General features: G+C 35.8%; 1 protein-coding gene across 1 annotated transcript in view; it reads right to left on the bottom strand.

Moving 5' to 3' along the window:
• Window positions 1–1,650: 1,650 nt before the first annotated feature.
• The window catches only part of TTLL7 (tubulin tyrosine ligase like 7), a 57,801-nt gene continuing 44,355 nt past the window's right edge, over window positions 1,651–15,096 (bottom strand). Inside the window, exons 18-20 of the mRNA XM_074151478.1 lie at window positions 12,084–12,244; window positions 7,527–7,700; window positions 1,651–4,040 (exon numbers count right to left, since the gene is read on the bottom strand). Of these exons, the coding sequence (XP_074007579.1) occupies window positions 3,920–4,040; window positions 7,527–7,700; window positions 12,084–12,244 (456 nt within the window). The 3' untranslated portion in view covers window positions 1,651–3,919. The remainder of the gene's footprint in view (window positions 4,041–7,526; window positions 7,701–12,083; window positions 12,245–15,096) is intronic.

The following is a 15,096-nucleotide window of genomic DNA, read 5'->3' as shown; positions in this document are numbered from 1 at the left end:
GCTAAGAACCATTCAGATGTAGTTTTAAAAGCGGATTAATTTACTTTCCTGTACAGACAATTAACAATTAGAGACTAGTTTTCCCATAACAAGGACAAGACATTCCTTTATCGACAGCACATTAACTCAAGGCCGAGGTCTACCAAATGGGTATCCCTATGAGGTATTTTAAGTAATGTTTCCTTTAACATTATTTCAACAAAGCAATGCTTTTGAAAAAGTATTTTCCTTGCTCTTTGGACTCCCAAGCTCATTACCAAAACCCTAAGAAGCACTTTCTTCTAGCATAAAACTCCACATCCTCAGGCACAGAACAGGTCTGGCTGCATTGAGAACATGGCAAGGTACAGGTTTACACAGGCAAGGTACAGATTTGGTCAGGGAGCATCCCACTGTGGAAAGCAGCACCCTTTCTAGTCAGCCCTGGGAGACCATTCCACAACCCTGATGAACACAACTCCTGCAGACTTTAGTAGGTATTTTTCTCCAGTAAAAAGACCAGATGCCATCAGGCCATGCTTTCACAGGCTAAGAGCTGTTTCACACCACAAATAAAGTGTGAAGTCTTTGTAAGGTTTCATAATTGCCATTTCTGAGCCCAGCCTTACAGCTGCTCATCCTGCCCTCACACCAGCGCAAGACAAGAACTGGGGCACGGTGCAGTGAACCAGCATCCACACCAAGACCATGGTGCCATGCCAGAGCAGGCTCCTTCTAACAACACATCAGCTTACCATAAATATGCCACTATCAACGCCAGCTTATGTCAAGACAGCAGATGTGGGGCACGGGCATTTATGCCAATTCTGGTCACCCACAGCCCTTCATCTTGTGTTTTGGTGCCACCTAAGGGGCAAGCTGCCACCAGGCGAGCTCCAGGCAGCAAAGCACAGTGCCGGAGCCACCCCACAGCCTTGCCGCCCTCCTCAGCTGCCCCTTACCTGCTGCGGCCTCCTCGCGGACTGCCCTTGGAGGTGCCTGCCAGGGGGTGGTGGGGATTGCCCGGGCTCAGCAACGGGCTCCCAGCTCTCCCGGAGCTGTCAGGCCCTGATGCCGCCACCAGCCGGCAGGAAGGCCCGGCGAGGCCAGGCTGGCAGGACACCACCGTCAGCCTACTCTAAACAAAATACCTACAATAACAACACAAGGGAAAATAAAAGACTAAAAATAAAATAAAAGACTATGGTAAAAGGCAATAAAATAAACAAAACTAGGCAAGGCAACCTAATCACTCCCCAGCCTCCCTCACGGGCACCGTGTGGAAACCCTGCACCTGCCGGGGGCGGGGCTGCTGCCGGGGGAGTCCCCCACCCCCCCCGCTTCCCCAGGATGCACCCAGAGGCTTTTCTTAACCAAAAAAACACACCCCTTGTACATTAAAGCTACTGAGCATCTTATTTCTGTATCAGGGGGATTTTTTCTGAGTTACTGAGATGATCACACACCGTTACAAAACGCATTACCTCATTTTATTCATGTCTTAAATGGGTAAAGATCAGCCTATGGTAAAAATTTTATCTGTGTTCTTTTCCTTCTAATTACAGCTCTCGTACAGCTTGGAAATACATTTGAAAAAGGAGTAAATGCTTCCACCTGTGGCGCTGTAGGTACAGCCCATAATTCACCCATCGACCATACGCACCCGTTCTGAGGAGCTGGCAGGAAAGTGCAGCATCACGTTTATTGAAAGTATTGATTCACACATTATTAGGAATACAGTAGCACTTTAGGAAAGGTTATCAGAAATATGAGTATATAAAGTAACATGAGACGTAAACCAACTATGTGGTCCACTTTTGTACATGCTAAGTGTATTTTTCTCCTCGGTCTGTCCACACCGCATAGGTATGGTTAGTAGCCCTCGTTTTGCTGGCAGAGTATTCTATACAGATTCACCTATCCCAGCACTGCCTTCTGAGAACAGAGATCATAATGTAGTTTAAAAGAAGAAGAAAAGGAGAAAGAAAAAAAAAAAAAAGAAAAGAAAAAAAAAAATAGGCATGTGAACCTACTTACCCTAAACTCTGGCAAGCTAAGCTGGAAGCTGGTGTCAACCTTATGGCCAAAAGCAGAATGCAATGGAAGTTATGGCCAAAAGCAGAATGCAATGGAAGCCTCCCACAGGTAGAGAGAATTTACAGCTTTTATTAGGGCTTACAGATAACCATAGTATGCTTTATCAGTAGTCACTGTGTGGATCAAAAGAGGTATACAATTAATGTGAATATACTATATTACTGAACTAGTATTACCACAAAAATGAAAAAGACTTTACCAGACCAGAAGACTGCTTATATCTGGCTAATCTCAAGAAGTTTTTTCAATTTTTTACAAATAGTCTTGTTATCATATATCCTGTAGGTCTAGAGCTGAGGTACTACAGCACAGGCAACAAAAAAATCTCACCAAAATTCCCAGCTTTATATATGCTATGACTAAAATTTTAAAAAAATCATTTCCAGACAACTTCAGTCTCAAATTTCTTACATCTCTTAAATTTTTCTTAAATCTCTGCATATCAAAAACCTCTAACATACTTGCTCCTGAGGATAATTAGCCCCAAAATTATTTTTTTAAGTATACCTGAAATATATGGGTAATTTACAAACACTTTTCCTAGTTACATGACTGGTAAGTAAACAAGTCTTTGGTAAATAATAACTACTCTGTCCTTTACTCAGTTAAAAAACTTACTTCGTTTTTAAATCTAGATTAACTGATTTTTTTTTTTAATAATTGTTTCTATACTGAATAAGGCTCACATGGCAAAATGCTGAGTGGGATGAATGGGTGTGTGTTGCAAAGCCTGAATAATGTTTTCAGGTTACAAATCCTGTTAATTCTAGGTTCCTGCTCTGGCTTGTTTTCTTTTTGTGCCGTTCAGCCAGGCCGAGGAAGCTGAATCTGAATGAGAGCTTTCTAATTAATTCGATTTCCAACATTTAAAGGTATTAGCAGTCTAGAAAATACTGTCCATTGCAAGGATATATTCTACAGTAGGTGCTAGATTGATGCTAAAAACTACAACAAACCAATTAGTTTAAGGTTGAAATAATACGTTGTAGCTGCAGTATTTCCTAAAAATGTCTGCTTTACTACTTGTGCAGTAAAACAGAAAAACTATGCACTATGTATGCTTGTGCGAGTTGGAGATGACTGCTTGCTCCCAAAGGAAACCTAAAGGCACAGGCCATAGGTAACGTGAATGAAAATCTGGTGACAAACATTGGCTTCCATTTTATTACAAGAATCCAATTAGAAATGGAATGCCTAAACTGATGTTTTTACTGTTTGTGTACCACATGCCTTCACTTTGGCTAAAAGATACTATACCATGTCCTTCAAGAAAAATAGCAGCATTAAATAGATCTTGTAATTTCAGAGGAGATTTCTGCTTTAGACTTGGCTTGGCTTAAAGAGTTTTGGGGATTATTTTAAACATGTCCAAGAAATGATCAGATTATTTTCAATCACTGTTACAGTTTTACTCTTCTACTACAATTTTTTTAATCATCTGCCTTGTTAAAGGATCAATTACATTTGAGACAATAAGTAGTATACTTTACAATAAATAATATTCAAGTCAAAGTATTGTACTTACAAAATAATGTAACACTGTAATAGGATCTTCAAGATCAATTCCATTCTACATATTCTGCAGCAAAAATAACATTTCTAGTAGGAAGGAATTACTTATAAACCTAGCAAGAGCTACACATTCACCTGTGTGTGTAAACAACTTAACAAGGTTTATTATGTTTCCAGAAAAGCTATGCTTTTACAGTAGGTTTTCAGCTAAATGTTATCATAATATGGTAGTAAATATATAATAGTGCTTATATTTAGCTCCATCACAAATTTTAATTTGAAAAAAAAATGAGTGCTATTATTTACAAAGAACAGCAACTTTCCTTTCGCTTTACAAGTGACTATATCTGTGTGTGAACAAAATGTTAGGACGAGGCATTCCAGATGAACTGCAGCTAAGGCTGGATGAGGATGGTTTCATGATGAACAGTGAAGGTCCTGGCAATAAATACCTAGAAAGGATATGAAAAATATAGCAGAGTTTACAGGCCAAGTGACATTCAAGAGCAAAAGTATTAGTTGTTCATGTGCCATACCTTTAAATCGTCGTATGCATGAAATTATGTACAGTAAATACTATTTATAAAACATACAGGGCATTAGGCACTAACTCAGGAAACAGATCTAAGCACAGAGGAACTCTTAGCAAAACTTTAAGATGATGTATGAGGGTTAAACATCTTTCCAGTCCTTTATGTTTAAAGCAAGTGGATAAAAAAAAAAAGACATCCTGTGTAACACTACTACCAAAAATTAATAATTAACCCATTGTTATCTGCTATCATAGTACTATTTATTCAATTTAACTGGGTAAAACCTGCAAATTGATGTTAACGAGCTTATAAAAAGTTAAGTTGTAAAAAAAGTCAATTAGGGAAAAACCAGAGATTTTCAGCTTTGGTTTCCAGCTCCAATTCTCTGAAAATAGACATGCTACATCACTCCTCTAGTAAAGCAAGAAACAATGATGCTACAACCTAGTAAGTCACATCAGTGACTATTTACCTTTTGAGTTCAGGCAACTGTATAGCCTGTATTTTACGTAAACTAGAAACAATCATTTAACATATGCCTAATATTCATTCTTAAATCTTTTCATGTTAACATTTCCTAATAATTAATTGCAGAAGTCATTAGATGAGTACAGCAAGTGTACAAAAATAACATCCACGCTAAATCGGAGTTTCATAATGAATGACGTCAATGTTAGGACAGATTAACACAACACATTGTATAAATCATTGCTTAAAAAATTGTTGCATCATTCTAGTGAATTATATTGATTAATGATGAATAAGATAAAAGACTGATCCTAGTAATCACATGGATAGAAACAGCATCACACTGTCAATGGTAGACAATCTATATAGTGTATACATGGGGTTTGTTTAAGCTCTAAGTAAAGCTGTTACTATAAAAATATTATCACCGATACATCTTTTAAACAAATTATAAAAAAATTAAGTCTGATTTGGAATGGGTTGGTGGTGAGCTTGACAGTTCACTACATCACCAGACTGAGTCCTACCTTTGCGTGATGATACAGTCAAAAGCTCTAATGCTTCCCAGAGAATAAGCCATCTAATGGAAAGGATTATTTAGCAAGCTGTAATGATCTAGCAGTAGATGGTTTGGCTTTTGTTTAATTTTGTAACACAAGCAAATTTATCAAAATATGAAAAGGCTGACTTCTTACACAGTTTGATTTTTGCTATTATTTTGAAGAGATTTTGGTATAGTTTTTGAGCTCCCCTTATTGTTTTCTTTACACTTTTAATTTTGTGAGGAAAAAAGTGACCATTTAGATTAATAATCCTATTCATTCTCTTCATGACATATAGTGGATTTACAGTTAGGAGATGGGATTGAGAACAAATTTTACAAGTGAAAATAGAACTCTGTGGGAGTTTTCATTATCTTTTTCTCTTGCCCTGTACAAATAAATTTTCTCAGCTAAAGAGGTATCTATCTGTAATCTTTTAAAGCTTTAGTTTCACAAACATTTGTTTCATAAACACAAACAAAACAAAAAATTGGTTGGTGCTCAGAAAAAAAAAAACTTCTTCAAATTAGATTTTATAAATTCTTGAATCAAAAATTGACTTCTTGTACATTTATTAAATTATACACTGATCTCTTCTTGCACTTCACACAATTTTCCAAGAATCAAGAAAACTATCATTAGTAGTGCAAATACTTACATAATTTAGAAACAGAAACCTCAATGAAAAGTGAAATAGTATTGAAGTTCTCCCATTTCTAGAAAAATAGTTCATTACTTTACAATTGTGGGTCATAATAGGCAAGAGCATTTATTTCCATACCTACCATTCATTTCACAAATTCAGAATATAATGGTTAAGTAGCATATTGCTGTATCCGCAGTATAGATGTAACATTTGTGGAGATTAATATAAAAATTGTAACTTTAATCAATTAGAGTTGTCGTGACATTCCATGGCTGAAGACATTTAGGATATAGGATATAGGATATTCAGGATACAGAGGGCTTAGATTCTTCCAGCCTGTGAAATTTATGAATGAACTTCCATTCAGCATCCAAAGAAACACAGAAACTGGAGACAAGAAAGTTCTATTGGACCATCCCTTTCACTGGTTTCCAAATGCAAGCCTGTTAGCTGCAGTACATTAGAGTAATCTGATCAGTTTGAATAGTTTGTGGTTGGTCATGATGAAAAATTTTCTGCAGTATTAACAGTAAAAGCAATAAAAACTTCAAGGTTGAAGATTTTCTAGTCTTAGCTAATCCAAATGACTTTACCATACTCGTGCTATAGCTCAGTAGATGTTAATATTGAATGTGATTTGTTTTGTGGCTAACATATTTCTACTTTTGCTGTGACCAAACAACTTCAGTTTCTGGTCGGTTTACAATTATGTTAGAGTGCCTTAAGATCCATATGACAATAATAAATGGGTTCAGTGTATCAAATAACTGGTCTGAGATATAGCAAGTAAGCAATTAAGTCATAAAATAAGTTTAACAGATAATATATCAAAGGTTTGCTTTTCACATAATATTTAACTCATAAAGCCCTTCTATGAAATAATGTCTGTAAAATTTTTTATATAAGCAAAACATTTGTAAGCTTATATACATAATAATTCAAATTGCCATTATGGATAGAATTTGGAACCTAAGTAATTTGAAACTTACATTTAATTCTCCACCTATGATTGTTAAATTGCAGATCATTGACTCCCACAGTTGGAGCATTTTCAGTAATCCCTACACTGACAATACTACAATCCCTATTGTATCCCGTTGGAGAACTAAACCAGCCAATGGATAATCAGGTAAGTGCCAAATAATTTTTTTACTATATAATGCTGTTTTGCAAGGTTTGAAAATATATTTGTGCTCTGTAAAATGAAATAACAAAGTTTTCAATCTGTAGGTTTTGGAAATCAACTTTGCAAAACTGTGCAATACAGTAAATCAGATGGCACTTACCTGACCCTTGGCTGGAGCTGTGCCCCTATAGCATCCCACTGCCAATGTGAAGCCAGAAGTATCAAACATGTTAGGGTACCTCTAAGAATGCAAATCTGGAATCAGTGACTTTGAGGGATCTAAGAAGGGCAAGAAAGGAAATTTTCAGATCACTTTATGGAAAGTCTTTGCTGTAGCTACTTGGGCAGTATGCAATCAAGACTTTAATAAGTGTAGCTTCACACAAAATGTGTACATCAAGTCTTCCTTTAGTAGCACTTCATGAGTGGGGTAGAGAGGTTAGAATGATAAAAACTCAGGATCAAGGGAAATGTTGGGGAGTTGCCTTTTTTTTTTTTTTTTTAAATAAAAACGTAGTTTACTAGGCTTAAAGAGACGTGTAGTGGTAGCAATGCAGACTGAAACATGTTCAAGTATTATGCTTTACACTTATAATTTAGGAAAAGAATATTGAAATGTATACCTTGTATCATCCCAGTGGGGGCTAATCCCAGTTGGGGATCCTCTTGAATCTGATGAATATTTATAAACCACCAGCAGGCAGTGTTTACAAAGTTGTACTACTCGTTGGCAACACTGGAGTTGCTCAGGAGTCACCACCTCTGTGCTTTTACTGAATATGGTTTCCCAAGAGCTCCTGTTACAGAAAAAGACACAACTTCATTTTTTCTATCAAAAATTGCAATCTGGGAGCTTTACTGCCTTGTATCAGATTTAACAATAGAGGAAAAAGAGAAAAAGCTTGACTATTTACAGGAAAGGTCTATACTATTTGACACAAATTCTGGCAGATACTGAGTCCAAAATACAAATTAAGAAGTTAATCTTCATATGTGAAATGTCCACAGCCTTTTTTCACTTGGTTTGCTTCCTAAAGCGTTTATAGGGCCATTACTTAGGTTTAGCACATAAAGATTTACTGTCACATAATAGTATATGTGTCTTACAACAGGAATAACTAAAAACATGTATTATTTTTAACAAGCTACCACCTGAATATAAATGTGATGTGATATTAAAAAAGAATTGATAGAAGTAATAAATTATTTCTAAATGCCTACATAGCATAATGATACTCTTCTTCTAATTTAAGTACATAATACTAAGAAACAAATATGAAGTTAATTCACAGGAGATTAGGATGTGCTCTGCTTCCTTATCCAAATCATAGGAGAAGAGTTTCCCAGTTTAGTCATTCAAATAATACTTACTATACTATCTGGTCATATGGGGTTGCTCTTCTACAACTAAGTGCAACTTGAAAAGCATATCTATAGAAGCATTTCTTTTTCAAATGTGGACAATCATGCTTTTGTTTTCTTAAAAAGCCATTTCTCTTTCCAAAACAAACAAACAAAAAAAATCACCAAAAACCCACCCTACCATACCAATATAAACCAGGTATGTTTTACCACAGAAGATGACAATAGTTCTTTGCATACACCTCAGCACTCCTGTTTGTGCAAAATTCTGACCAGATTACAGATCACTACATCTGTTTTAAAGCCAACATGGTCCCTGTGAAGACTTTTTTTTTAGTCAAAACATTATCCAGTAGCACAGATGGTTTGTAAGCTTGAGGTTTTTATGTTTGTTTATGAAAGCAGCACGTCATAGAGTGAGGAAAATTTGCTGCATCTGGTTTCAACATAGCATCCAGGATGATTTAGCTTTGTCCACTGAGATCAGCAATAGATTTCACAGTCCTGGTGTAGGAAGTTTGTCCTTAAAACACCACCAAAGAACCAGCAAGCTTACTTCTGCCTAGTGAGATTTTTAAAATTACGCTGTATTAGGATGGAATTATGAACATTAATGACTAGAAGATAAGCTGTATATGTATAGCTCACTGATTTTTCAGCCTGGCTCCTCAGTCTAGATTACATGTTCCAGTTGAAACTGTTCAGTCCTACTGAATTTCCACTGCACATATGATTTTCAAGTGACGCGAGCATTCCTCCTTAATTATTATCCATATAATTATTTTTTTTAAGAAATATTGTTTATAAGGCATCAAAACTTTCATTTCATAAACAGAATAATTCTACTAATTGAAGAGCTACTATTTTTAAAATATATTTTTCTCAATATTGTTTCCTGTCGGGGGACTTTCCACATGTATTTTTACATGGAAATTAATCTACTGTCTTCATTCTTTCCTCATGAAGTCATATGATGTCTGGTAAAAAGCAGCAAGATGAAGTTCTAAGTATTACATTCATTCAACAGATTCACAGTGCTACACATAATTATATTCTAATTCAATCTATAAATCTCAAAAATCCTGTGGAAGAAACTCTCCTGATAAATTCCTTAAGTTCTGGGCTTTGAGGTCTGTCATCACTTTCCTACAGTTCAGAGGGATTTTATCAGTGAAGAATAATATGTGGCCTGCTGTAACTATGGCTGATTATGAACATAGTGGTATACAGTTACCCTAATAACAAAGATTGAGATTTGGAAACATACGTGAATTTGAATGAGGTTTGATGTAAATGTGCTTGTGCAATGACCTCCACGTGCTACACATTCAGTTTGTACTCCATTATCCTGCAGTCAACAGGGATCAGAGTACTGTTACCTAAGGAAGCTTAATTTGTTATGCTGTAACTTTAGTTTCCACACATTAGTAAGAAATCATGGAGCCCTCACCAGATCCAGAACAGACTATAACACTTGATTGTGCAATGTTGTCAATTGCGTGTTATTCTTTTTATAACCATCTGAAGTCAGCTGGTTCTACCAGTTTCCTCTTATTAATTTTAATTGTTTATTATACAGTAAAACAAATGTAGCTTTACATCACCATTATTTCACTGAGGTTTTCTTTGTTTCTTTGTTCATTCTTTTTGCTAAAATAGCTTATGCTTAGCAGAGATCTAACCAGCAAGAGAAAACCTTACGGCTATTAGCTCTGCTCTTCTCCCAAGACATATATCTTAACAAATAGTCAAAGTTCTATACTCCTTAATATATTTTCACATACTCACATTGTTTCTGAATTAGCACATGCATACCCCTTCCTGACATGTTTCCCCAAACTCTACACGTGCCCTATATTTATTCCAATCTGTTCTTTAAAATGGCACAAGGCACTCTAAGGAAGAGTGACGAAAAGTTGGCCTCTGCTACAGAAGTGCTGTCATGGGATCTCTGTCGTGGATTACACGGCAAGAAGGATGCTTGTAACTGAATAAACAACATACTAGGAAGGTACAAACAGCCTTTCTGTTTTCTTCTATGGATTCTCTTCTTCTGTGGATTCTATCTATTAAGTACATTACATGCAGAGTGATCTCTTCACATACGGGATATTTGTATATTACATTTACACTATTTTTAGAATCTTTTACATAGCAACTCCTCTTATAAGGAACTGAATCTTTTTCAAAGAACGTAGCTCCACTTTTGAGTCAGCTGAGTCTTGTTCTGCATGAATAAAATTATTGCTGGATGAGAAATTCTACTCTTCATTGAACTCTTTTGCTGGCTCAAAGACTGTTCTCCTGAGCCAACTGAGCAACAGAGTTGTTCAAAGGTTTTGAACAAAAAACAGTCTTTGTAGAGAAAAAAAAATCTAAAATGAAACACTGAAAGTAAAATTCAAAATAATAACAGCATTATTAAAAGAGAAGGTAATTATAATATTTTATGACAACAAAAATTGAGCTTGGACTCAAGACTTCACACACCTCTGCTGGCATGAAGAAGGGACCCACAGCTGCTGAGGATTATGCAGAGTAAATGTTTCAGATTGGAAACACGGAAATCTTTTCTCACCCTACTTTAACTTTTGGAGTGTGCTGCATTCCCTATAGCCTATATTCCCTCTAGCAAATCTTAAGTCTGACATTATCTGTGTGTTCCCATGACCCATCTCAGTGAAAAAAACCTGCAAAGACTTCTAGTGAGCAACAAACAACAAGCCTTCAGCAATGACAAGATAATGGTAAAAAAGCCCAAAAAACTGAGGACCTATTAGATACTCTCAGATCTCTCTTCTTCTTGTCTTCTTCTTGTTATTAATTTTGTGGGGAAACAATAACAAGTGCATTACATGCACTCTCTACATATGACAAACATGAAGAACATATTGACCTGATTCCTTTGTACATACAATATCCATATTATGTATCTGCTGTAGTTCACTTTCAATAAATCTTTTTGAACAACCTATACCAGCTAATCAAACCCCCTCCCATTCTTTATACATTGTGTATACTTACAGATAAAATGTCTTTTTGTATGCGATATATTTCATATTTAAACATTTGTATTCTTAATTTTATGAAGAAATTTGGTGGGGAGGGGGATTATTTTATACCTATGATCTGATCCTCCAAACCTATCCTTACATGAATGCCTTTAATTTCAGGAATGTAGATTTTTGAAGTGTAGGATACTGAGCATTCAATATACAGCCTGATTTTTTTTTCCCCATAGAAAATTTGTATTTGCTACCCAAACCAAAAACATCTGCTTACCTCAGTGTGGCCATTTCCTATTCTGCATATACTTAAATTCCCACCAGTGTAGGAAACAGCAAATGTAATCAAATACAGAGATTCAAACTCCTTATTTGTAAATCACAGAACTGACATTGCATTTGGCGTGAGATGTCAGCTGCACTTGTGACTAAATTCTTCCCTTGTAAGTCTTGAGCTCAAACAGACACGACAATGATTTCTGCTGATGGTAAGTCCACATTTGACACTTACAGTGGTCTGACCTCAAAATTGTTCACCGTCCAATGAAAGAGTTGACCTCAGGCTCAGATATTTTGAAAATTTGGTTTCTTTCCTTAGATTATGACATTTGTAAATATTTTACTAAATGTCTGATTCCATTACTGAAATGGTTGTCCTAGATTATTAGATTTCTAATCATACTATATTTTTAGGTGGTTATAAAACAAGTTCAATGTATTACAGCATTCTCATGAATGAAAATGAGCAACAAAGTATGCTAGCGTTGATTATAGTTGTAAAGTTATGAAAAAGACTAAGAAAAATAGGCTTACCCTGAATTACAGAAACAGTTCCATAGACCTTGACCATGGCTCCAAAGTAAGCGATTAAATACACGGTTAAAGAGACGGTATAGATGTAAATTTTCAATGTCTGGAGCCTTCCAGACATGCTGTAGAACTGCACGAACACTTGTCTTGACTATATCCAAAACCTAGGAGAGGGTATTCCAAGGAAATTAAAGCAAAGGCATATTGCAAAACCTAAAACCAACTGTTCGCCGATTCACTGAACACACACACACAAACACACACACACAGATGACTGCATAGCTATAAATTCCCACAGATGTCTATGTTTCATTTCTGTGCATTCATCAGCAAACTTTTATGATACGCTTTTTCTGTCAAAAACATCTTGCAAAGCCAAATCAAAATATTTTACTTTTATTACAGAGAAGTTAATTTCTATTCTTTTCAGTCTGTTCAATTACTAGCTTGTTTAAATGACAATAAGAGTTTAAAAACAAACAAAATGGACACAATTACAGATTAGAAGCAACATAATTAATAACCCAAACATTAGATATTTGAAGATTACCTCTTCTTTTCCCATTCCCTTTTAAAATACCATTTGTTTTATAAAGAACTAAAACATCCTGAAAAGCTACAAACTGCTTTTGGTTTAACATCTAGTTAAGCTCAGTGTTACCCTAGATCAAACCATTTTAGTTTACCTTTTATGCAGGAAATAGTGTAGTGAAATCAGTTAAGTAAGAAAATAATCAGTAAGATATTTAAAATAGCAATGTTTATAGAAATGCAACAGATTTGTTAAATATGGACTACATTGTAAAATCTACAGTGTAAAATCCGACCTAAAAAAAAAAAAGCCTATGGTGTTTTAACCTATTAACAAAAATGTCAGTTAAATCAACATTATTTGCTGTAAAGGAGACACCTTTACTCTCTCTTTCACAAAACAGCATCTTCCAAAAAACCAGTCAGACTCAAGTGGGTGGTGAACTGATGGAGGTATTCACTTATTTGGAATACGATGTTGCAAATTCTAGGATTTAGAAGGTACAATACTTGCTCAGGAAACCTTCAGATGTGTGTGATAAACTGATTCACACAGTTAAACATCTGACTCTCAAAAAGTAAAGGGGATTTAGTAAAACAGTAAAGTATGGAAGCACGTTATGGAACTTCAATTTTTTGGTCCTGCATAACAAACTGTTGCTTGTAAATAGTCTGATTAGACATGATGAAGGAAACAAAGTATAAACAAAATGCTTACAATAGCACAATGAAGCTGTGTAGCAAAGAGAAATGCTTAACGGGCAGAAAATCTATAGATGCCTAATAATGACAACCTCAATGAAATATGTCGTTTACATGTTATTTAAGATATTTTTTGAAGACCTATTATTAGTCTGCACACATAGATTTTACACTAATTCCATGCACATATGCACCTAATGTGAATACAATGCTGTCCTCTCGGTTGGGAATCTTTACAAATGCAGGTATCTAACACGCTAAAACCATACCTGTGGTGTCTTCCTCCCAAAGAGTGAGATAAAATGAGTAGTAAATTAAAACCTAAGGGTGGTGCTCTTGTTTAGTGACTGCAGGAGCTAAACCCAGCTTTTGGACTGCCCCACACTTGTGGAAAGGGTCCAGGTGTTCAGCCATTCCCTTAGCAGCCATAGCCTACTGTCTTAATGCTTCATAAGCAGCCTTTTCCTTCTGCCTCACCTGATTAAGGCTTTCCCATAGAAACAGTGAGTAGCTGTGATAGTATACACCTATTTGAACCGAGTCCCTAAATTACATAAAAGATCAGCCGTACATGCCCTTGCAATGTTACACTGACTAATAGTAATTTATCTCCTTGTGTAAGACAACAATTCCACCCCATACAGATTCTCTCACTAGTCCAAAAGACACAAACTAAGAACTATGATACCAATGTAGAGCTCTTTCTTTTACTTTAGCACCTGGAGTTGAAGAAAACTAAGGACTGAACCTTGCATCTTAGAGCAAGCTGCAGACTGCCAGGTGCTCCAGAAAAAAAAAACACTTTCTTGCTGTCTCTACTGTGTTGATATTGCCAATACGCCAGAGGGAAAAACACCCCAGTTAATTGTTCTTAATTTGCAAACATGGCCTCAATCATCCATTTAGGAAAAGAGACAAGGCGTTGCACAAGAGCTGGAAATTCATTAAACCAACATCCCCATTTTCCTAAGTTAATTTCCCTAGTTTGCCTTCATCTTTCTGTTTACTTCAATTTACATCAGTTACTTTAACATAACCAATTATCTAGGTGTAACAGAACAAGATGTTATGAAAGAGAGTATTCAAAACAAGATGTACAGACCCTCTGGTAACCATCAAAACACTTTTAAAGAAATTATGTAAAGTGATGTAACACAAAGCAGTCACAATTCCTCCCATAGAAAAGTCTCTTTTTCCTAAAAGTCTTGGGAGACTAAATTTTATTTTAGCATGTATCGATTTCATCAGTTTACTCTCAACTTGCTTCTAAATGACTCCTGTGCCTCTGCTGTAATGCCAGAATATTAGACACTAAGAATATGAGCAGGAGTTTAATTTTCTACATCATATTGGATAATTCTTAAGAAAATATACCTGTCAGAGAGGAACACTGTGAAATCTAGTACATTGCCCAGGTATTTTCTTCTCATGTTTTAGAACTTCCCAGTAAGTATAGTGAAGGGGACTGAGTTTCTGGTTTGTATTTCACAAAGTTACAGGAGGTACCTTTCAGACAGATTTCTTACTTGCATAAATATTCTCCACCTTGAGCTTGCTTCTCCTTTACCCACCCCATTGGAATATAAAACATACTTCTTTCAAATCAACAAATGCTTACACATTTGGCAGTCCTCAGCTGCAATGTCATTGTCAAAGTTAATCCATTTTTATAAACTATCCTTCTAAGAATAACTATCTGATTGCTTGAAGGGATTGGGGTTAAAAGCAGTTTAAAAAAAAACAAGAAAAAGGCAAATCATTTCCAGTGCAAGCAAAGATGAAG

Source organism: Numenius arquata, chromosome 8, assembly GCF_964106895.1.
Source record: "Numenius arquata chromosome 8, bNumArq3.hap1.1, whole genome shotgun sequence".
Lineage (NCBI taxonomy): Eukaryota > Metazoa > Chordata > Aves > Charadriiformes > Scolopacidae > Numenius > Numenius arquata.
This window is presented reverse-complemented; position numbering and strand designations above follow the sequence as displayed.